At 45.5% G+C, this 24,970-nt stretch overlaps 1 protein-coding gene across 2 annotated transcripts in view; it reads left to right on the top strand.

The window, feature by feature from the left end:
* LOC149452800 (dnaJ homolog subfamily C member 3-like) overlaps positions 1–22,259 on the top strand; it is a 42,255-nt gene extending 19,996 nt beyond the window's left edge. For both annotated transcript variants that reach the window (XM_089688949.1, XM_089688950.1), the window contains exons 8-13: positions 10,113–10,232; positions 12,018–12,123; positions 12,215–12,335; positions 18,348–18,480; positions 18,571–18,719; positions 21,657–22,259. In XM_089688949.1, the coding sequence (XP_089545075.1) occupies positions 10,113–10,232; positions 12,018–12,123; positions 12,215–12,335; positions 18,348–18,480; positions 18,571–18,719; positions 21,657–21,796 (769 nt within the window). In that variant the 3' untranslated portion in view covers positions 21,797–22,259. The remainder of the gene's footprint in view (positions 1–10,112; positions 10,233–12,017; positions 12,124–12,214; positions 12,336–18,347; positions 18,481–18,570; positions 18,720–21,656) is intronic.
* Positions 22,260–24,970: the final 2,711 nt, after the last annotated feature.

Here is a 24,970-nt window from a genome sequence, read left to right as displayed (position 1 = left end):
CTCTGGGTTTTTTATTTTTTCTTAAACAAACCAAAAACCACTGAAAATTTTGGAAAAAAATGTTTTTTCTTAGTTTTTGTTATAAAATTTTGTAAATAAGTGATTTTTCTCCTTCACTGATGTGCGCTAATGAGGGTGCAGTGATGGGCACTGATAGGCTGCACTGATAGGTGGCACTGATGGGCACTAATGAGGCGGCACTGGTAGGTGGCACTGATGTGTATTGACAGGCATCACTGATTGGCACTGAAAGGCAGCACTGATATATGGCACTGTTAGGCGGCACTGATTGGCAGCACTGATAGGCGGCACTGATTGGCATTGATAGGTGGCACTGACTGGCACTGATGGGTGACACTGAAAGGCAGCTCAGATGGGCACTGATATGTGGCATTGATGTGCACTGGTAGACACTGATATGTGGCATTGATGTGCACTGATATGTGGCACTGATGGGCACTGGCACGAGGCACTGATGAGCACTGACAGGTGGCACTGCTGGGGCTACACTGATCATCAGTGCCCTGATGATCAGTGTACATGTCCCCTCCACGGAAAGCTGATTACCGGCTCTCCTCTCCTCTGTCAGCGTCACAGCTCGAGAGGAGAGAAATGCTATAACCGGCATTTCCCTGTTTACATGTGATCAGCTGTGATTGGACACAGCTGATCACATGACGGAGCCGACATCTCCAGCTCTTTCCGTTATCGGTGATCCGCTGTGTCTGAGGGACACAGCGCACCGCCGATCACCGCGCTGCGCACTCCCTGAGCCGCCCATGCACAGTGAGAATGGGAGGACATAATATGACGTCCTCCTAGAACGAGAGAACCACCTTGCGCCCGTCATATTACTATATGGCGGGCGGGAGGTGGTTAAAGATAACCTCAGGAGACCTTCTAAAATGCCCAGAATGCACTGAAAAACAGTAAAAAATTTACTATTTTTCAGACATTTTGAGAGAAATAGAGAGAGCAGAAGCAGAGAGAGCAGTATGTGTTGAGATTAGCTTTTTTTTTTATTGTGGTGTTTGGATGTTCTGGCTCATTTCTGTGCAGAAATTATTGCAGCCGTGTCTAACATAGTTTTTTATGCAAAACCTCAAAGTATGGTGTACTGGGTCCATTTGAGTACCGGGTCCATTTGAGTACCGGGTCCATTTGAGTACCGGGTCCATTTGAGTACCAGGAAAACGCTTTGCATGCATTTTTCATGATGAAAAAGGCTCTGGACAGCATCTGGAAATGGAAGAGTTAAAAAACAATTTCAAATGTAAATACCTATAAATGCCGTTAGCTGCGTTTATACGTGTTTACTAGCGTTTTGAAACGCTGATAAAAATCAACTGCTGAACGCAAGTTTTCTGCGTTCAAAAAAACGACTGTAAACTCAACTGCCTGTAAAGGACGATGTGTACACGGACACATAGGAAAACATTAGGGGGAGTTCAGGGGCTGCTGAAAAAAACGCCGAACAGCTCCTAAACGTGAGTTTATCAGTTGCAGTGTACATGGAGCCCTAAAGTGATGGGTTTTGTAATTTTTTTATTTATTTTTTTTTTTTCCAAAAAAACATTTATTGACGAAGTACATAATGATACAGAAGAATTGCAAATGATACTAAGATACGACATTTGGCAATGCATACCATGAAAAAGCAAGAAGACTCTTGCAAAAGAAATATATGCAACGTTATTGTACTAATCAACGACAGGGTAAGGTTTGTAATACTCAGGCGTTCCAGTAATGTGGTCGGGAATGCAACCGCACTGAACCTCCTATGTGTGCAATTCTCACTGCGGAGCTGTAACGGGAGGGACGGTAGATGCGGCACAAGTGCTGAAGACGAGGCCAGAGTCTTACGGGAATGGAGGTGTCTGTAAACAAACTTAAATCGTCGTGAGAGCCGCTGGTGCAAGTAGAGAAAGTAGGTTATTAACATGCCTAATGTTCTCTTGAGAGGTATCAAAAAGCTATCTGAGCGTGTAACAAGAAGGAAAGAAGAGAGAAAAAGAAGGGGGAGAGAAAAAAAAAAAGGGGGGGGGGTGAACAAGCGGGGTTTGTATTATCATCAATACCAAGGGTCTTACGTGGGTGAGTTTAAGCATTAGGCTATTACCCAGGTCAAGTAAGGGGATAAAACCCTGAAGGGAAGAAGGTTGCCTACCATATGATCTAGTGTAATGGAGTAGCACCCACCGGAGAGTTCAATTTAAATCAGGTACAGTTGCAAGAAAAAGTATGTGAACCCCTTGGGATTACGTGGAGTTTTACATGAATTGGGCATAAAATGTGCTCTGAATGTCATCTAAGTCACAACAATAGAAGAACACAGTCTGCTGAACATAATACTACACAAACATTAGATGTTGCCATGGTTTAATTGCACATAACATGTAAACATTCACAGTGCAGGGAGGAAAAAGTATGTGAACCTTTGGACTTAATAACCGGTTGACCCTCCTTTGGCAGCAATAACCTCAACCAAACATTTCCTGTAGTTGCAGATCAGACCTGCACAATGATCTGGAGTCATTTTGGACCACTCCTCTTCACAAAACTGTTTCAGTGTAGCAATATTCTTGGGATGTCTGGTGTGAATCGCTCTCTTAAGGTCATGCCACAGCATTTCAATCGGGTTGAGGTCAGGACTCTGACTGGGCCACTCCAGAAGGCGTATTCTGTACTGTTGCAGCCATTGTTTTGTTGAATTACTTGTATGCTTTGGGTCATTGTCCTGTTGCATCACCCATCCTCTGCAGAGCTTCAGTTGGCGGACAGATGGTCGTACGTTTTCCTGCAAAATGTCTTGATAAACTCTGGAATTAATTTTCCCATCAATGACAACAATCCGTCCAGGCCCTGAGGCAGCAAAGCAGCCCCAAACCATGATGCTCCCTCCGCCATGTTTTACAGTGGGGATGAGGTTTTGATGTTGGTGTGCTGTGCCTTTTTTTCTCCACACATAGTGTTGTGTGCTCTTCCCAAACAACTCAATCTTGGTTTCATCTGTCCACAGTATATTTTGCCAGTAGTGCTGTGGAACATCCAGGTGCTCTTTTGCAAACTTCAAACGTGCTGCAATATTCTTTTTGGACAGCAATGGCTTCCTCCGTGGTGTCCTCCCATGTACTCCATTCTTGTTTAATGTTTTCCTTATTGTAGATGTGTCAACAAAAATGTTAGCATGTGCCAGAGATTTCTATAGGTCTTTAGCTGACACTCTGGGATTCTTCTTTACCTCATGCAGCATTCTGCGCTGTGCTCTTGCAGTCATTTTTACAGGACGACCACGCCTAGGGAGAGTAGCAACAGTGCTAAACTTTCTCCACTTGTAGACAGTCTGTCTTACCGTGGACACATGAACATCAAGGCTTTTGGAGATACTTTTGTAACCCTTTCCAGCTTCATGCAAGTCAACAATTCTTGATCGTAGGTCTTCTGAGAGCTCTTTTCTGCGAGGCATGGTTCACATCAGACAGTGCTTCTTGAAACCAGTAAACCCAAAACGGGTGTGTGTTTTTTAAGGGCAGGACAGCTGTCAGCAACACATCCAATATCATCACACTGATTGGAGTCAAGGTTGGCTCACTCCTGGCTCCAATTAGCTCTGGGAGAAGTCATTAAGCTAGGGCCTCACATACTTTTTCCTCCCTGCACTGTGAATGTTTACATGTTATGTGCAATTAAACCATGGCAACATCTAATGTTTGTGTAGTATTATGTTCAGCAGACTGTGTTCTTCTATTGTTGTGACTTAGATGACGTTCAGAGCACATTTTATGCCCAATTCATGCAAAACTCCATGTAATCCCAAGAGGTTCACATACTGTTTCTTGCAACTGTAGGTTGGTCCATAAGGGACTGGTATGTAGGGGTAGTTATGAAGTGAGTCCAGCAGGCCCAGATATGGGAGAATTTAGTAGGGGTGTCAAGTGCTTTTTTATTTTTATTATTCAACTCTATTTTAAAGCTGGGGAGACTGTGGAGATCCTCTGGGGGGTGTAGAAGCTGCCTGCCCAGGATCCAGATCATTTACACCAACATTAATACCTTAGCCCCCTTACGCTGACTGTATGCAGCATCACCGCACTGGGCTTTTTCCCGTGGGGCCGCTAATTTGCGTACCTGTATTTGTGCTGGGATCGTGCCACATGGCACACTCCCAGCAGAGACCAGGGTCTCACTGAAGGTCTTGGATCCTGTTCTAATGATTAGGACCTGGAACTCCCAATTCCAGGTCACCTGATCGCTGTGATAGCCTCTGAACAGTCACTGTGAAGCCCACCAAGTGTTTTTACTCTCTGAATGGAGGAAAGAGCTACGTCGTAGCTCTATCTGTCCTTTCAGAGAGAAAAAAAAAACCAAGTGTGTGTAAAAAAATAAATAAATACAAATTATTATTAATAATAATAGTAAAAATAATAACAAAAAAAATAAAAAATTTAAAACACCCCTAGAGGTTTTTGATAAAGGTTAGATCTAGGTCACTGCCAGGGTTGATGTTTGGGTCAAGGTCCGGGTCAGTATTTTTTTTTTTATTTTTTAATTTTTAAATTCATATCCATGTCAGTGGCAGGATAAATAAAAACAAAACGCGCACTATTGTTTCTGGGCTGTGCTATGGGTACAAGCAACAACTTACATACGCATTGCTGCGATCGCCAGGAGAAGAAATTATTTTAGGTTGTTCTTTGGTGGAAGTTTATGGTAGCAGCAAGAAATCTAGAGCTAAATTTAAAAAAAAAAAAAAATGGTGTTTTTTCACATTTTGCGGCAGTTTTCCTTTGATAATAATAAAAAATCAGGAGATTTCCATTATCATTTACCACCAAATGAAAGCCCAACTTGTCCTGAAAAAAAACGCGGTATAATCCACCTGGATGCACAAAGTAGTTGTGATGACATGTACGGATTTGCTAACACATGTCAAAATTGCAAAAGTGTGCTTAGGCATTAAGATTTGTTTTACCCTTAGGAGTGAAGGGGTTAAGATGACCATAGTAGTGGAGTGTACTTGCGGGTCCAGCACTATCTTTACACTTTCCTCAATTGTAATTTTTTATGTCACATGGTATTTGTGCAGCGGTTTTTCAAATGCAGTTTTTTGGGAAGAAAATAAACTTTAATGAGTTTGCGCACAAACACAATATAATACACACATTTTTATTAAAATATATGATGTTACGCCGAGTAAATAGATACCAAATATGTCAAGCTTTAGGATTGTGCACGCTTGTGGAATGGTGGCAAACTATGGTATATAAAATTCTCCATGAGCGGTGCTTTGTGAGCCTTTAAAAGTTACCAGTTTGGAGTTACAGAGGAGGTCTGGTGCTGGAATTATTTCTGCCGCTCTGATGTTCACGGCAATACCTCATATGTGGTGCCATCACCATTTACATATGTATGCTGGACCATCATGTCTCCGCACAGGCGGACAGGGGGGCTTTAAAAATGTTTTTTTTTTTTTTTTTTAAACATTGTTCTTTTACATTTTTTTTTTATAATCACTATTTCTGCTGTCACAAGGAGTGTAAACATCCCTTATGACAGCAATAGGCAGTGACAGATGCTCTTATAAAGAGATCTGGGGTTTATTAGACCATCAAGATCAGTGTGATCAAATGCTTTCAGGATTTAAAAATGGCGCTGTGTATTTCCCAGGAAACCGGAAGTAACAACATTACTCGTCACTTCTGATGTCGTACACTATAGAGCTCATCTGAGACCTTTCAGCCAGCTTCAGTTCCAGGACCCCGACTGTCACCTGTAAAACCAATCCAGCGCTAATTAGCCTCTTGGATGGCTTTTATAAAAAAGCCGGTTGCTGCCTGAGAAAATAATACTGGAATGATGCCTGCAGCTGGTGTACCACTTTGAAACCCATAACGTATGCACTTTATTGCCAAAAGTATTGGGCCAGCCCTCCAAATCATTAGATTCAGGTGTTCCAATCCCCTCCATGGACACAGGTGTATACAATCAAGCCCCTAGGCATGCAGACGGCTTCTACAAACATTGGTGAAAGAATGGGTCGCTCTCAGGAGCTCAGTGACGCCAAGCGTGGTCCCGTGATAGGTGGTCATCTGTGCAATAAGTCCATCCGTGACATTTCCTGGCTACTAAATATTCCACGCTCAACTGTTAGTGGGATTATAACAAAGTGGAAGCAACTGGGAACAACAGCAACTCAGCCACCAAGTGGTAGGCCACGTCACATGACAGAGTGGGGTCAGCGCATGCTGAAGCGCACAGTGCGCAGCAGTCTCCAACTGTATGCAGAGTCAATAGCTAAAGACATCCAAACTTGGTGTGGCCTTCAGATGAGCACAACAACAGTGCGTAGAGAGCTTGATGGAATGGGTTTCCATGGCCAAGCAGCTGCATCCAAGCCTTCCATCACCAAGTGCAATGCAAAGTGTCGGATGCAGTGGTGTAAAGCATGCCGCCACTGGACTCAAGAGCAGTGCAGACGAGTTCTCTGGAATGACCAATCACACTTCTCTGTCTGGCAATCCGATGGATGTGTCTGGGTTTGGCGGTTGCCAGGAGAACGGTACTTGCCTGACTGCATTGTGCCAAGTGTAAAGTTTGGTGGAGGGGGGATTATGGTGTGGGGTTGTTTTTCAGGGGTTGGGCTTGGCCCCCTAGTTCCAGTGAAGGGAACTCTTAAGGCGACATTTTGGATAATTTCATGCTCCCAACTTTGTGGGAAGAGTTTGGGGATGGCCCCTTCCTGTTCCAACATGACTGCACACCAGTGCACAAAGCAAGGCCCATAAAGACATGGAGGAGCCAGTTTGGGGTGGAGGAACTTGACTGTCCTGCACAGAGTCCTGACCTCAACCCCATAGAACACCTTTGGGATGAATTAGAGCGGAGACTGCGAGCCAGGCCTCCTCCCCCGACATCAGTGCCTGACCTGACAAATGTGCTTCTGGAAGAATGGTCCAACCTTCCCATAGACACCCTCCTAAACCTTGTGGACGGCCTTCCCAGAAGAGTTGAAGCTGTTATAGCTGCAAAGGGCGGGGCCAACTCAATATTGAACCCTACGGACTAAGACTGGAAGGCCATTAGAGTTCATGTGTGTGGAAAGGCCGGCCGACCAATACTTTTGGCATTATAGTGTATGTACATTGGCAGGTCAAGTGGATAGTGTAGGTGAGCACATGGAGTGTCCTACATCATGGGGGAAATTGTGGGAAGGATCTAATATATTGAGATTAAGCACTTCGAGAGTTTTAGCGAAACGGATCTAATATATGATGGGGGAACACATGGGGATTATCTACTAACGGTGAATTCACTATGCATCTGTAAATTGCAAAGCAGCTGGAGCAATTCAGTGCCCCAGTTGCTTTACAATACCAGCTGCTTAGGGGGCAGTGTGGTGCGCGAATCAGTGCATTACACTGCTCCTTTTTTTTGTATTAGTTTTATTGGAAGTGCACAAAATGTACACTTCATTAACTGCCATTTTGGGTACTGCAATGTGCTGTGCTGCCCGACATTGCATTGCAAATCAGGACAGTGCTCTACGATAAAATGCAGCATGAGGGACTACACCATTGGGTAACATGAGGGAGAGTCTGAGGTCAGGGATCTGTTCCACTACGGAGAAGGAGGAAAGTAAAGTGGAGAAGATTCACTATACCATGAGGGACTACACCATTGGGTAATGTGACATAAATGAAAGATTCGAGTAGTTGAGATGTGATGTAATCAATAGAAATATGTCATTGTAAATTTAGTTTCATTCCATGTTATTACAGATAAGTGTTCAGTCAGAGACATATGTTCACCAATTAGCATCTGAAAGGACAGAGCAGCTTCTAGGCTGGAGGTGACACCTGGATGCCAATAAAACATTGTTACCTATGTAGCCAGAGTTTGCCACCTTCTTGAAATCTAAAAGAAGAGCTCCAGCCATTTAGGCTTCTTGAAGCAGCAGGAGACCAGGAGTGGCTCTGATTTGTCTGTCAGCTCTGATTTATATCCACAGATCAGAGGAGTCTATTTCATCTCTCATAAAAGCTAAAATATTAGCTGCAGAGAAATGAAAATACTTCCTTTTGATTGGACACACTGTAGGCTACATCTGCATGTAAAACTGTATTTGTAGCCTCTGTAGAATCCCAGTGAAAGGAAGAAAACTGTTATATGGCGCCTGGTTGCGACAGCTGAACAGCGATTGATACTGTCGCGATCGGACTAATGCGCTGGTGTCAGAAATTCTATCCCTGACTTGGTGATTCAAACCGTTCCTGGTCCAATCAACTTTGGGCATTTCAGAACCCAGAACGTCCTGTGGGCGTGAACAGGAACACCCCCCAGGGTTGATTGGCCAAGGGCTAATGTCCAGCTTATGTCCATATTTCAATAAATTGAGGACCCTGAGATATAGACGGGGTGATTCGTACGAAGCCAGTTCTATTTGATTGACGAATCATGGACTTTCTTTGACTTGCTCCAGTCGCAGGATAACTATTGGTAAAAGTTTTATTTCTGTTTTTTATTCCCTTTTATAGTGAATAGCCAATTGTGTGTCTTTTTGTATTTTCTGTATTATATGTAAATCTTTTTTCTTTGTACATATTTTATGCACTGCCCACTTTTGGGATATTAAATCATAAAATTAATTAGTGACTTCTGGGTACTTAAGCTCAGGCTCATATCTCCGGAGAGATTGTTGTATTGTAGTGTCTATGTGCTCGGTCTAAGTTCATTGCCAATCTGTATGCAATTACACTGTGTGTTGGCAGATTGTAAAGTAGCAGATCTGCCAGACGGAGATCTGTGTGTGGTGGCCCAGCAGACCAGACTGCGGACAAACTGTTGGGTGGTGGCAAGCTATCGTTTGTTGTGGGGGTGTGTCGACAGTGGAAGAGTGATTAACACCGGGGTTCTAGCTTGTAGGATAGCTGGAGGAATCCTAGAAGGGTGTGCCAATTGCTAGACTGCTCCCCAACTCTTAGAGTCCACCAGATTGTATATAAGATTCGTATCTGCCTGTGTGTGGTCAGCAAGCTGGATTGGAGTGGAGTCTCCCTCTAGTGGTGGCCAGAGGTAGTGCGGGCTGTGAAAGTGTATCACAGCCAGTCTATGTTCAAAGTAAGTCCCCCTCATTCCGTCTTACCCCCAAGTCAGGGCCGGACATGCATGCCTCGGTTAGCTAGTCGCCGTGGGCAAGTGTATGCAGTGTGGATCCGTAACAGGTAACATGAAGGAGAGTCTGGAGTCAGGGATCTGTTTCACCATGGGGGAAGAAGGAGAGTAACGTGGAGTAGATTCATTATACCATGAGGGACTACACCATTGAGTAACATGAGGGAGAGTCTGAGGTCAGGGATCTGTTCCACCATGGGGAAGGAGGAGAGTAACGTGAAGAAGATTCACTATACCATGAGGGACTACACCACTGGGTAACATGAGGGAGAGTCTGAGGTCAGGGATCTGTTCCACCATGGGGAAGGAGGAGAGTAACGTGAAGAAGATTCACTATACCATGAGCGACTACACCATTGGGTAACATGAGGGAGAGTCTGAGGTCAGGGTTCTGTTCCACCATGGAGAAGGAGGAGAGTAATGTGGAGAAGATTCATTATACCATGAGAGACTACACCATGGGGTAACGTGAGGGAGAGTCTGAGGTCAGGGATCTGTTCCACCATGGGGAATTAGGAGAGTAATGTGGAGAATATTTATTTATTGCAAGGATCTACTTTACCATCGTAAAGAGTGAAGAAAGTCAGAGGTGAGAGAGACCACAGGATACTAGGAGACGTGTGTGAAGTGTGAGGGATCTGTTCCAGCTCTGCTCTTGTGCTTTATAGGGATGTTGACAGTGAAGAAGACCATCGACCGTTTTAGTTACTTACTGTGTTACTACAACATTGCAATTTTTGTGACAATGAGGTGTTTATTTGATTTTTCACTATTAGGGCAGCTGCATGTTTACACATTTTATGTACTCCTTTATTTAGGTGAGTGATATATTGTGCACTTTCAGGTGTCAGGTCTTCTGTATTTTCACATCACACTTGCGTGGTGAATATACTGTTTATATATTGAATTTGAAGATTGCAATTTTTGTGTTCCTATTTTAGCCAAGTGCGAGAGTGTCTGAAGCTGGATCAGGATGACAAAGATTGCTTCTCTCATTATAAACAAGTCAAGAAGCTCTCCAGACAGCTAGAATCAGCTGAAGAACTAATCCGAGACCAGAGGTGAGTTTCTGAGCACTTGCCTTCCTACCAACATGAACAGAAACTAGAAGCCAACCAACTTTCATCCTAGAGTTGCCTTTTTCAACCACTGTTCCTTGAACAGTGGGCAAAGATTCACTGACCTTCCACCTGAAGGTGTCCGTAAAGTCTTGGCAGAACCAGAGGTATGGGACCAGTGTAGATTCTTCTTTTATGTTCCTCACATAAGTGACCACTGACACCAACAAACATGTTAGTTTTCCATAAGGAGTCATCCTTCTAATGATTACCAAGGTAAAAAGAATTCTTCCCGCTGTCCTGCAATCTATGGGGGCACTACACTGACCACTACTGTATTGGACAATCCACTGACCACCAGTCTAACAGGTCACTCTTTCCATTGACCACCAGTTTAAGTGGGCCCTTTATCTCACTGACCAGAGCTGTGGTGTGGCTGTTGTACTGTGAACTGTAGATATATTCATTTTTAGCAAGGGTTAACTGTGAACTGAGAGGATAAATTCACCTTGTCTGCTGGAGTCTGGCATTGCACCTCAGATCAGGGGTGCAATGCTTTCCAGGCTCATGGGGGGGAGGAAATAATAAATGCACATTTTTTTTATTTTAAGATTCAAAAAGTTTGGAGATACTGCCCTAGAGAACTGCTGATTATTTTTCTATACTGTATTTATTGAATGTATTTGTAACGGAACCGACCCCAGACTGCACTTTGGGTACTTCCGTTAGAATACCGCTTCCCTGTCCGAACACCAACCACAGCCGACCATACAAGACTAGACGACACCAGTCTGTCTGAACATGGAACTCTTTATTTGAAACTCAAACTGGCTTTTTATACACTCAGCGGACAATTCCCCCTCCCTGCATAATGACACAGGGCGGGGCAACCTACAGTTAGCAACAAAAGACACACAGGTATTCAAACTTCACACCAGCAGACAGTCCCATCAGGAGGGAGGGCTGCTGGAGACACCCCCCCCCCCACTAAGCTGATACACATAGACACACATACATCCCATAATAGTTTGCTCCCAAGCAAGACACACAATAGAACAATGGGAAGCAACCACATGGCATTAAACTATCAACAACCCCCCACCCCACCTATACATGTCTACACAACATTAGGACAGATCACCCTGTACCCCTAACAGGCACAGGGTGACTTACACATAATAGGGATATGGAGAGCTGAGACAGGGGTCTCCCCACCTCTCCAAAGTGAGCTGTGTTCCATGGGCCCCCCACCCAAAATGACCCCCGTCACAGTATTGATACCAACATATTAGAACTTTATAGAGAAACTTGCACATCTGTCTCTGGCTGTAGGGGGGTTATCCTGCCATCATGACTGTGGCTTGTGGGAGGAAACCAGCAAATAGCTGAGGAGAACATACAAACTCCATGCAGATATTTGCTCAAAATAATTCCAGAGTGTTGTTTCTCTGGTGACATTTTACCTGGAGCTTGAACATGCACACTTAGGTAACGCAAGAGTACAAGATCAATCAAATGGTTGACAGTTGCATGTCCCGATTCCATTGCGTGTATACATTTAACTAAAAAAATAAGAGTGACTTTTTTCTTCTCTGCTGGACTATGGAGAGATTTGGCACGTGTCTGTTCTTGGCTGATAGACAATAAAAAGACAAATACAGGTTTGGTTTGCTATGATATGGTGAAGTGTTTTGTTTTTGTCTGATGTAGTAGTGGCCACTGTGTGGTCCGGCTTTCCGCCGTACTCCGGTCACTCTCACTGATTTACTGGCAGTGTGTTTTCTGCAGGTATGAAGCTGCTGTAGAAAAATTTGAAGCTGCCATAAAAACGGAACCCAATGTGGAAATTTACAGGAAACAAGCAAAAGAGCGGATCTGTCACTGCTTGTCTAAGGTGTGTCCTATAGTTGTGTTTAGGGTCATACAAAAGGTTTCTGAGATGTATACCATAATGAAGTGTAACCTTTGTATCCCGTGACATGTAGAGTCAGCACACAGAGGCGGCTATTAGGACATGTACAGAGGCCCATCAGAGAGACCCTCACAATCCACAGGTGCTGAAGGACAGAGCCGAAGCCTATATCCTGAACGAGGACTATGAGAAAGGTGGGTGCAGAGAGGAGGTCTGGCTCTGTATATTGGCTCTTCTAACAGCTTTTCCATTTTTCATTATCATTTGTTGCTCATTCCATGCTCCTATATTGTTTGTCTGTTCCCTTTTTCTTGTGTTTTGCTCTTCTTTCCTCTCCTCCTATGTGTCCTGCCGTCCTCTAGCCTCCCTTTTCTTGTATTCTGTCCTTTTAATGCCTCTTGTCGTTCCTCTCCTGTTTCTTGTCCTTTTTCGTTCCTCTTACTTCTGGTAATTTTCCTTTATATTTTGTGGCCTGTTGTCTTCTGTTTCCAGTTCAGCCCTGAGTTCTCTTCTCCTTTTACTATGTCTTTTCATTATGTCCTTTCCACTTCTTTTCTCTGTCTCCAATCCAGCCCTGCCCTCTCCTCTCCACTCCACTTATTTGCTGTTCTCTCACTTGTCCAGAACTCTTTGATCTCCTTTCCAGTGTCTTCTCTACTCCTCTCATTTCCTGTCATCTCATCTCCTATTCATACATGTCCTATCCTTTCCTGTCTTCTGTTATTTATTGTCTTTTGTTATCCTCTTTTCTGTCCACTATTCTCCTTTTCTGGGTCCTATGCACCTTATTTCTATCTTCTCCTCTCCTGTCTCCAGTCCAGTTCTGTCATCTCCTCTCCTGTGTCCTTTCCACTCCTCGTTCTTCATGCCCTCTCTCCTTTGTCCTCTCTGCTCCTCGTACTTCCTGCCCTCTCTGCTGTGTCCTCTCCACTCCTCGTATTTCTTGCCCTCTCTCCTGTGTCCTCTCCACTCCTCGTATTTCTTGCCCTCTCTCCTGTGTCCTCTCCACTCCTCGTATTTCCTGCCCTCTCTCCTGTGTCTTCTCCGCTCCTCGTATTTTCTGCGCCCTCTCCTGTGTCCTCTTCACTCCTTGTACTTCTTGCCCTCTCTCCTGTGTCCTCTCTGCTCCTCGTACTTTCTGCCTTCTCTCCTGTGTCCTCTCCGCTCCTCCTACTTTCTGCCCTCTCTCCTGTATCCTCTCCGCTCCTCGTATTTCCCAACCTCTCTCCTTTGTCCTCTCTGCTCCTCGTACTTCTTGCTTTCTCTCCTGTATCCTTTCCGCTCCTCGTATTTTCTGCCCTCTTTCCTGTGTCCTCTTCACTCCTCGTACTTCTTGCACTCTCTCCTGTGTCCTCTCTGCTCCTCGTACTTTCTGCCCTCTGCCTGTGTCCTCTCTGCTCCTCGTACTTTCTGCCCTCTGCCTGTGTCCTCTCCGCTCCTCGTACTTTCTGCCCTCTCTCCTGTGTCTTCTCCGCTCCTCGTATTTTCTGCCCTCTCTCCTGTGTCCTCTTCGCTCCTCGTACTTCTTGCACTATCTCCTGTGTCCACTCTGCTCCTCGTACTTTCTGCCCTCTCTCCTGTGTCCTCTCCGCTCCTCGTACTTTATGCCCTCTCTCCTGTGTCCTCTCCGCTCCTCGTACTTTATGCCCTCTCTCCTGTGTCCTCTCCGCTCCTCGTACTTTCTGCCCTCTCTCCTGTGTCCTCTCCGCTCCTCGTATTTCCTAATCTCTCTCCTGTGTCCTCTCCATTCCTCGTGCTTCCTGCCCTCTCTTCTGTGTCCACTCCACCTACTTCCTGCCCTTTCTTCTTTGTCCTCTCTGCTTCTCGTACTTCTTGCTTTCTCTCCTGAATCCTTTCCGCTCCTCGTATTTCCTGCCCTCTCTCCTGTATCCTTTCCGCTCCTCGTATTTCCTGCCCTCTCTCCTGTGTCCTCTCCGCTCCTCGTATTTCGTGCCCTCCTGTGTCCTCTCCGCTCCTCGTACTTCCTGCCCTCTCTCCTGTGTCCTGTCAGCTCCTCGTGATTCCTGTCCTCTCTCCTGTGTCCTCTCCGCTCCTCTTACTTTTTGCCCTTTCTCCTGTGTCCTTTCCACTCCTCGTTCTTCCTGCCCTCTCTCCTGTGTCCTCTCAATACATTAATTGAAAAATTACTTCAAAAATAAGTCCCATCTGTTGTTTAAACCAAATGGTGCTCTCGTATTGAGAGTGTGAATCCACCACACTTCCCTCTGCAGCAGCATGCAATGTAGATTTCCACCTCTCGGAGGTTTCACAACCTGTTCAATGCCAAAAAAAGAAAAACTGTCAAGATTTCCATTGTGCACATCTCTGAAATGTTTTGAGACATTGAAAATATTTTTGGCATTCTGGTTGTTAGTGTCATTGTCATGTTCCGAGATTCTAATCCTAAGAGGGTGGAACGAAATGGAACTGACCCAGTCTGCGTTTGGGTACTTTCGTTATAATACCGCTTCCCCGTCCGAACACCGACCACAGACACCACAACCGACCAAACAAGGCTAGATGACACCAATCTGTCTCAAACTCGAACTGGCTTTTTATACACTCAAGGGAACAATCCCCCCTCCCTGCATAATGTCACATGGCGGGCAATCTACATTTAGTAACAAGAGACAGTCCCATCAGGAGGGAGGGCTGCTGGAGACCCACCTCCCCCCCACCAAGCCAATACACATAAACACATACATCCCATAATAGTTTTCTCCCAAGCAAGACACACAATAGAATAATGGCATGCCACCACATGGCATTAAACAATCTACAACCCCCCACCCCAATATTAGGACAGATCACCCTGTACCCCTAACAGGCACAGGATGACTTACACATAATAGGGATATGGGAAGCTGAGGCAGGGGTCTCCCCACCTCTCCAAAGTGAGCTGGGTTCCATGGGCCCCCCACCCAAAGTGACTCCCATCACAGAGGGTGTGTGGTGCATCTCACATACTGAACCCTACAACTATTACATAAACCACTGACTTAGTATTACAGCTAATATACTGTTTGATCATAAAAGGTTTGCCAGTAATGAATGACACAACCCGAGAGCTCTTTTTGTGTTTTTCTGCAGTACATGCAGGTATTATTCCCGCAGCAAAAAAAGACTTCTTAGTCAGTGGTGTATTTAGGTTTTGTGCTGCCCTAGGCAAATACTTATTTCTTTCACTGTATAACTCTCTGAATCCAGAATCACAATGGAGCCCTCCTTATCCGCCTGGCAGATGACAATATAAGTTCTTCTCTTTAGCCTTTGTAATGCTGAAAATTCAGCTTTGTACACATTAGGTTTTTTTGGGTGTCTCCGTGTTTCACAAGCTCCATCTCTACAACATTTTGGAAAACATCGACAGCCCCACTTCTAGACTGGACAGGATAAAAATATTTAACACCCGTATTAATGACATTTTTACTAATCCCGAACCGGCCACCACTGGACTCCGACTGCAACCCTTCCAAAGCTGAGTTAGCTATTATTATTCTATTGTCTTTTCAAATGATATAGTTTTACATCACTCTGTTAGTTATTATTATTATTATACAGTATTTATAAAGCGCCAATAGTTCGCTCAGCGCTGTACATTACAAAGGGGGACAGAACATGTGACAGAACAATACCAATACAATGCAAAACATGAGGGGATTGAGGGCCCTGCTCCTTGGAGCTTACAATCTAGGAGGGAGGGGATGGTGGTACAGGAGGAGATAGCTGTGGGGGATGGAGTGGTAGGAAGAGTGGAGTAGGTCGGCAAGTTAGCAGGGGGTGGGGTAGGCTTCCCTGAAGAGGTGGGTTTTCATGGTGCGCCTAAAGGAGAGGAGAGTAGGTGATAATCTGATGGGTTGGGGCAGGGAGTTCCAGAGGATGGGTGACACCCTGGAGAAGTCCTGGAGGCGGGCATGGGAGGAGGAGACCAGGGAACTAGAGAGAAGGAGGTCTTGTGAGGAGCGGAGTGTGCGTGCTGGGCGGTACTTGGATATTAGGTCAGTGATGTAGTTTGGGGCAGTATGGTGGACGGCTTTGTACGTCAGTGTTAGGATTTTGAATTTGATCCGTTGCGCAATTGGAAGCCAGTGGAGGGATTGGCAGAGGGGGGTGACGGAGATGGAGCGGTTGGAAAGGTGAATGAGTCTGGCAGCCGTGTTCAGGATTGACTGAAGCGGGGATAGCCAGCGGCGAGGCAGGCCAGTGAGGAGGGAGTTACAGTAGTCGAGTCGTGATATGATGAGGGAGTGGATGAGCTGTTTAGTGGTTCCCTCCATGTGCAATCATTTGTACATTAATTGCTTTTAATTATTTATAGTCCCGACTCCGCAACTAGTTGTGGCAGTGGGCATTGTCCTTTTTTTAAAGCATAGTATGCTATGAGGAATGCTGTATAGCTGAAACGCGTTAGCATCTCCCACACTGTATTTATGTCATGTAACCAATAAAGAGAACCAGAAGAGCATACCGGGTTACAAGCGGTTTCTGCCTTTCATTTCCTGTTTGGTCAATATTCCCTCCCTCCTAGATTGTAAGCTCCAAGCAGCAGGGCCCTCCTAATCCTCTTGTATTGAACTGTATTGTTGCTGTATTGTCTCCCGTAGGCGCTATATAAATCCTGTATAGTAATAATATAATAATCTACCCTCTCTTCCTGATCCATACTGTCATTACCCACTTCTGACAGCGATTGGCTTCCTCTGCCTTCATTCATTTTCGTTCCTGAGCATTATGTGAAAGAACAGATCGTCTGCATCCTTTTAGATGTGTATGCTCAAGCAACTGATCAGCAGTCTGCACAGTTAAAGTCTAGAACAGTGTTTCAACTTTTTTTTTTTTATTTAAGGCACCCTTAAAACTTCAGCATAATCTCAAGGCACCTCATTCTAAAATATAAAAAAACTTCTGATAGTTATACATAATGCAGCAACATCCACATACGTAGGACATAGTATGCTATGAGGAATGCTGTATAGCTGAAACGCGTTAGCCCCTCTCAGTGTTTCTCAACTTTTTTTTTTTCAAGGCACTCTTAAAACTTCAGCATAATCTCGAGGCAACTCATTCTAAAATATAAAAAAACTTCTAATTGTTTTATATAACGCAGCAACATCCACATACGTAGGACACCCAACGTTAGAGATGATTTATTCTTCCAAAGCAAATATACCTTTGCACACTGGTACTGACTAGTATTCCAGCATTTCTTCCTCAGTTTCTCTCCCTCACGCAGCTAATGTGACCCCAGTGCTGACACAGAGGGGCAGGGGAGGAGTAAACTAGGATGCTGTTCAGGCACCCGACATCCTCCTTATCAGCTGATGATGTCATTGGTTGGTAGGACTCCGGCAGCTAGAAGGTCATAAAAGTGCACAATGAGAACCTGTGGCTTTGTATACGTAAAGGCAGGCTTGATCCATCTGCTGACTTGTACACAATTTTTGGGGCAACTTTTAGAAGCCTGGTGCCTGGGTAGCCTGGTTGAAAAAGGCTGGTCTAGAACACCCAGTTGTCAGCCGGGAAGAGCATGCATGTCTAAAGAGATTCCAGGGTAAGGCTAGTGGATAAGGAAGCTATATAGTCAACCCTCTGCAGCAGTAAAGGTCAATGGTGCGTTATCGGAATTCTTTAAGATGTATAACAGTACAAGGCAAGGGTGCCTGCTTTCGTCTTTGTTGTTTGTATTATCTTTAGAACCTCTTTTAGCAACAGCAAGGAATACTACAGATTTAAATAGGGATTCAGATCGGAGAGACAGAACACAAGGTTGCAGTGTATGCTGATGACATGCTATTCTATGTGGTCAATCCTAGGCTGACATTATCCAATTTAATGAAAATAATGAAATACTATGGAGAGTTGTCAAATTTAAAAATCAATCTGGGTAAGCAGATCCTGGGGACGTGTTCTTTTATATAAAGGAAATCCAAGGCAGGGTGCTGCTGGCCCCTTTCATCAAACTGGGAGCAATGACCAGCAGACGGACCCAGTAATGACATTTCTCGGACTCAAAAGTAGTATTTCTTGAAAACAAAATTATTCAATTGAAACATCTTGATTGCATGTTGATCTGGGGGGGGGGAGTGGGGTGGAGAACAAGATATTTCATTCATGCATAACACTTCAGCCTTCAGTGGACTCTGCTGAACTTCTTCCATTGTCTGAAATAAACTTTTTCCCCAATTTTGCTGTCTTCCCTCTGGCAGCGGTGGAAGATTTCCAGCAAGCAAAAGAACTGGACGGGGAGAACGAGGAAATAAAGGAAGGTCTGGAGAGAGCTCAGAAACTGCTCAAACAATCCCGGAAACGAGATTACTACAAAATCCTGGGCGTGAAGAGGTAACCTCCATAGCAACCGTATTGATCTGCATACATGGTACGTGTGTTGTGAGGACGGACTGTGGTGACTTTAGCATTACATTCTCATAGAAACGCCAACAAACAGGAAGTGATCAAAGCATACAGGAAGTTGGCACAGCAGTGGCACCCAGACAACTTTCAGTCAGAGGAGGAAAAAAGAGAAGCCGAGAAGAAATTCATCGATATTGCAGCTGCCAAAGAAGTGTTAACAGACCCAGGTAAAGACTCCTGCTTCCCTGTAGTGTAATATTATTATTATTATTATTATTATTATACAAGATTTTTATAGCGCCAACAGTTTGCTCAGCGGTTTACAATATAACGGGGAGACAATACAGCAACAATACAGTTCAATACTAGAGGGTTAGGAGGGCCTGATCCTTGGAGCTTACAATCTAAGAGGGAAGGACTAGTGGTACAAAAGGTAATAACTGTGGGGGATGGACTGGTTGGAGGAATAGAAGATTCCATTATTAGCTGAGGGCAGGATAGGCTTCCCTGAAGAGATAGGGTTTCAGAGATCGCCTAAAAGTGAGCAGGGTAGGTGATAGTCTGATAAATTGGGGTAGAGAGTTCCAGAGGATGGGGGATGCTCTGGGGAAGTCCTGGAGACGAGCATGGGAGGAGGAGATAAGGGAGCTAGAGAGCAGGAGGTCATGTGAGGATCAGAGAGGACGGTTTGGGTAATATTTGGAGACTAGATTGGTGATGTAATTTGGGTCAAAGTTATAAATGGCTTTATATGTTGTTGTTAATGTTTTGAATTTTATTCGTTGGGCAATGGGAAGCCAGTGGAGGGATTGGCAGAGAGGGGTGGAGGACACTGAGTGAAGGCCAGTGGAGGGATTGGCAGAGAGGGGTGGAGGACACTGAGTGGAGGTCAGTGTAGGGATTGGCAGAGAGGGGTGGAGGACACTAAGTGGAGGCCAGTGGAGGGATTGGCAGAGAGGGGTGGAGGACACTGAGTGGAGGTCAGTGGAGGGATTGGCAGAGAGGGGTGGCAGATACAGAACGGTTAGTAAGGTGGATGGGTCTGGCAGCAGCATTCATGAGACTGAAGAGGGGATAGCCTGCGATGAGGTCGGCCAATGAGGAGGGAGTTACAGTAGTCAAGGCGAGATATAACCAGAGAGTAAATAAGTTGCTTAGTGGTTTCAGAGGTTAGGAACGGACGTATCTTGGAGATGTTGCGGAGGTGAAGTCTACAAGATTTGGACAGTGATTGGATTTGGGGCTGAAAGGACAGATGGGAGTCTAGGATTACACCTAGTACCCTGGCATGAGGGGGGGGGGGCTGATGATTGTATTATTGATCCTGATGGAGAAGTCAGGGGAGGGGGCATGGGCTGGAGGGAATAGTATGAGCTCAGTTTTGGAAAGATTGAGTTTGAGAAAGTGGAGTGACATCCATGCCGATATGTCGCTTAGTAGGCTAGTGATACGAGTGGAGACTGAGGGGGTGAGGTGAGGGGTAGAAAGATAGATTTGTGTGTGGTCAGCATAGAGATGGTAATTGAAGCCATGGGAGTTTATCAAGTGACCAAGGGAGGAGGTGTAGATGGAGAAAAGAAGGGGTCCAAGGACAGAACCTTGAGGGACCCCTACAGAAAGAGAGAGTGGAGAGGAGGAGACAGAGTTATAGGTAACGCTGAAGGAGTGCTGAGATAGGTAGGAGGAGAACCAGGAGAGAGCAGAGTCTCTGAGGCCAAGAGAGTGGAGTGTTTGATGAGGAGGGGATGGTCAACTGTATCAAAACCTGCAGAGAGGTCGAGTAGTAAGAGTACGGAGTAGTGGCCATTGGTTTTAGCTGTTAGTAAATCATTAGTGAGTTTTAGTAGTAAGATTTTCTATTTACTGGATACAAAAAAACAAAACTGCTTTTCAAGCTGTCTATGTGGAAGCAGTAGTCTCTCTGCTGAGGTCCAACACAACCCCTGCTAAATCAGGCTTCTAGCTATGCATTCAGTAAAACACATGCTCTCCACTGATTGGAGAACTTGAAGGTACATTTTTAAGGGTATTGAGTAAAGGTTTAGTTCATCTTTACCAAAAAAACTGCCTATCCAGGTGAGGGGGGGGGGCCTGTAGATAAAAAAAAAAAAACTGTGCTTTGGCCAAAGTGCCTTTGTTCTAGGTGTGGGTCAATAACTGTATGTACCTCCTTGAAGTCTGCCTGAATACCTCCCAGAGGTGGCACCATCACACCCTGCTTTGTTGCTTGGAAGGTTGGTAAGACACTCCCAGCCCATTCAAACCCTCTGCATGCGCTCTCTCTCATCCCTGTCACAGCTCAGCGATGCTGTGATGGAAGGAATAGTGGACTACTCATGTATAGGAATTTGAGAGCTTGATTCTGTGATGGTAGGGGTGAGCACTATCGGCTGGGAGTTTCTTAGCAACGTCCTAGCAACAAGGCAAGACGAAATGATGCCATCTTCTTGAGTTTTTCAACTTGGCTTTGGGAGGTATGTAAATGGCCTACACCTATAGCAAAGGCATTATCCAACTTTAATCAAAGCTGCACAGTTTGCTTTTAGATGCCCTTTACTAAAAAAAACCCTGCCTATACAGGTAAAGGTGAGCTATGCTTTTAAAGTGTCCCTAAACCCACAACAGTACAATCAGTCTGTAGATGCAGTAAAGCATGCTTGTTATACCCACTGTGGAACCTAAGGAGTTAATTCTCCGCATTGTGTAAAAAGGCTGTTTAATACTGACTTCTCTGATCCTCCCCTTCTTCCAGTGCCCCCCTCTTATCTCCCGATAAGACATATCCTGTGGAGACACTCTGTACATGCTCAGTTTGGTGTGTATTGCTAGTTTTGGGGTTTTTTTGCTTGAGAGAGAGGGCATGTGATCAGCACAGGCCCATTAATGCTCATGTTAGCTGTCTGTAATGGGAATATTCCTCCCACTAACCACCATTGTCCCCCAAAGTATGGATGCCCTACACTGACCACCACTGTAATAGGCATTCTCACCGACCACCACTGAGTAAGGAGGACATCCTCTCTTTGACCACTAATGGACTGCGAATCGTAGACATAATCAGTTGCAGCAGGGGGGTTCCCTAACGCTTGACCTATTTCAAGGGATCCTTCACAGTAAAAAGGCTTGTATACAGCTGCCTCTGATCCTTTCTTTGCCTCTTTCAGAGATGCGTCAGAAGGTGGACGCTGGAGAAGACCCTCTGGACCCCGAGAACCAGCAAGGCTCCGGACACCACCAGCAATGGCCTTTTGAGTTTAACCCTTTTAGCTCAGGCAATTTCCACTTTAAATTCAACTTTAACTGATCCCTTCGGTCCTTCCCACTGGTCCTGGTGGCTGACCGGTAAACATGAATGCACTCCACGCCGGCCCATTTTTCAGGTCGCCTTCAGAAGAACTCTTTAAAACATGTCCGTTTACAATGGGGCTGAGACCCGTAAAGGCCGCTGCATGCCCAGTGTGTGACCAGCTTTTGAAGCTGTCTTCTCCTGGAAGCTAGTTGTGACCACTGAACAAGGGCATTGACCCCCTCAACTTGGCTGGTTCTTCTCATGGACTTTTGTGGAACTGGTTCCAACAGAGCCGTGAAATGCCGTACTGTAAGGGGTGCCTAGATCGCCCTGTTCACACAATGAAAAACCTTTTCCAGTGCTGAAAAGAGTTTGGTCAAATGAAAGATAAAAAAATGAAAGAAAAAAAAAACTTTGACAGTTGTAGGGGTGGGAGAAAATATATATTATGAAAGAATAAATCCTTTTAAATGAGAAATTTTGTATTCATTTTAATCAGTCTATCATCTCCAAGAGGGTTCCATGTTTATGCTGAGGTAATCTCCTTCCAAACAAATGTAGCGCTACCCCTGTAGGGGCTGCTGATTTTATTTGGTGCTTTCCCAGACAGTGCAGAGGCCACCAGTCATGCTAGCAACAGTCCTTCCACTTTGGCTTTAATTAACAGTCTAGGGGTCGACATTTTGTAGTTGGTTGCTTGTAGAACTTGGCATGAGAGAGGGGTGAGGGTGGTATGGGATGCTCAGGGCACATTGAGGACACTCTTCACTAGGCTAGGCTTCTCTAGGATATTAGGGATGGCCAGAAATGAGACTCAGAAAGAGCTACTGCTGGCACTTCTCCTTCAAAATAGCACACGGTCACTTGGATCCAGCGACGGACTGACCATTTGGGAGCTTGGGCACTGCCCGAGGGCCCGGGGTCAGAAGGGGGCCCCATGAGATGCCCCTGGTACCTTTCATAGGCTTTTTTGGGTGTGTTTTGAGTGTGGGCAAGGACACAGGGGACCCATGGTCCCCTTTTGCCCAGGGGCCCCATGAGTTGTCAGTCCGCCCCTGCTTGGATCTTGAGCTCAGGTCTGTTCTCACAATGTCTCCAGGACAGTTTCAATCCCCCCATTTCCTTTAGACATCTCCATGCTTCGGGACAACTGCTCAGTTCCTGACTTCCACCAGACAATCTTCAGTGAGGGAGGGGTTAATACATTGCCACAGGGTGCCTACACACTTTCCAGCTTCCACCCAGCATTCTCCAGTGAGCCCTCCAAACCAGATCAACCAGATCCACAGCTGGGACCTCAATGAACAACCGCAACTCCAGCAAGCTGCCTCAAAAGGCTGGGAACTTCTCCAGTAGGACAAGAGGGCTGCTCCAGACCCCAGACTATTTATAATCCCACCCAGCCACCTACTGGGCACGCTTTCCCAGGGATTGGCTGCAGCACAATAAATATTCAAGTTGCCCGTTAGACTCTCCCAGCCTCTAGAAGGGAGAAGCAATCAAACCTGCAGCCTGAGAGATTTAGAACAGCCCAAAGAAATCGAGCTTCTCCAGTGCCTTATGAGGAGTACCTATTATCCTAGCAGCCTATCTAGGAAACAGAACAAAAGATGTCACCATAATATACGAAAAATGTCTTTGTGTTTTTATGTTGGAATTCAAGTGAGTGACCCGTTGTTATCCACCGATCGTGTGAAAGAGTCCAGAAGCAAAATGTCTGTCCAGCCCATACCCAGCTCCTGTGTGTCTCACTATCCCAGCATTCCCAGTGTCTTTGGTTTCCAGGCTTGTGTACTCCTACCTTTGACCCCAAGCCTGTGCCTGATCCCTATGTTCCCTCATCTTCTTCCTACCTCAGTGATCCTGTGCATTCCTGCCAGCATCTAGTCTACCTTCACCTTGTCTACCTTCAGCTATGTACTTCAAGTGTCACTAAACCCACAACAGTACAATCAGTCTGTATATGTAGTAAAGCATGCTTGTTATACTCACTGCGGAACCTAAGGGGTTAATTCTCTAAATTATGTAAAAATGCTGTTTGATCCTGTCTTCTCTGATCCTCCCCTTCTTGCAGTGCCCCCTTCCTGATGAGACATATTGTGTGGAGTCACTCTGCACGTGCTCAATTTGGTGTGTATTGCTAGAGAGGTTTTTTTTTTTTTTTCTTGGGAGAGTGCTTGTGATTAGCACAGGGGCAATCAGCACTATCCAGACAGAGGTCAGGGGTTCTGCATCCTCCTAGAGCAGAAGGAAAACTCCTCCTACATGCTTTAACCAGTGCTCTGCTGGACACTGATAGAAGTCACAAGACTGCTATATACTGCTGATGAGAAAAGGTATTTAGCGGTTTATATTTACTAAAATAATTGCATTTCCATGTTGTGTGTACTGTGGGAGACCAGATATAGTGAATGCAGGGTCCGGGGAGAGCGGATATAGTGAATGCAGGGTCCGGGGAGAGGGGATATAGTGAATGCAGGGTCCGGGGAGATCAGATATAGTGAATGCAGGGTCCGGGGAGATCAGATATAGTGAATGCAGGGTCCGGGGAGATCAGATATAGTGAATGCAGGGTCCGGGGAGATCAGATATAGTGATTGCAGGGTCCGGGGAGATCAGATATAGTGAATGCAGGGTCCAGGGAGATCAGATATAGTGAATGCAGGGTCCGGGGAGAGCGGATACAGTGAATGCAGGGTCCGGGGAGACCGGATATAGTGAATGCAGGGTCTGGGGAGACCAGATATAGTGAATGCAGGGTCTGGGGAGACCAGATATAGTGAATGCAGGGTCTGGGGAGACCAGATATAGAGAATGCAGGGTCGGGGAGACCGGATATAGTGAATGCAGGGTCCGGGGAGACTGGATATAGTGAATGCAGGGTCCGGGGAGACTGGATATAGTGAATGCAGGGTCCGGGGAGAGCGGATATAGTGAATGCGGGATCCGGGGAGACCGGATATAGTGAATGCAGGGTCCGGGGAGACCGGATATAGTGAATGCAGGGTCCGGGGAGAGCGGATATAGTGAATGCAGGGTCCGGGGAGAGCGGATATGGTGAATGCAGGGTCCGGGGAGAGCGGATATAGCGAATGCAGGGTCCGGGGAGACCGGATATAGTGAATGCAGGGTCCGGGGAGAGCGGATATAGTGAATGCAGGGTCCGGGGAGACCAGATATAGTGAATGC

Source organism: Staurois parvus, unplaced genomic scaffold, assembly GCF_062004578.1.
Source record: "Staurois parvus isolate SC_StPar_1 unplaced genomic scaffold, SC_StPar_1.0 ptg000463l, whole genome shotgun sequence".
Classification (NCBI taxonomy): Eukaryota; Metazoa; Chordata; class Amphibia; order Anura; family Ranidae; genus Staurois; species Staurois parvus.
This window is presented reverse-complemented; position numbering and strand designations above follow the sequence as displayed.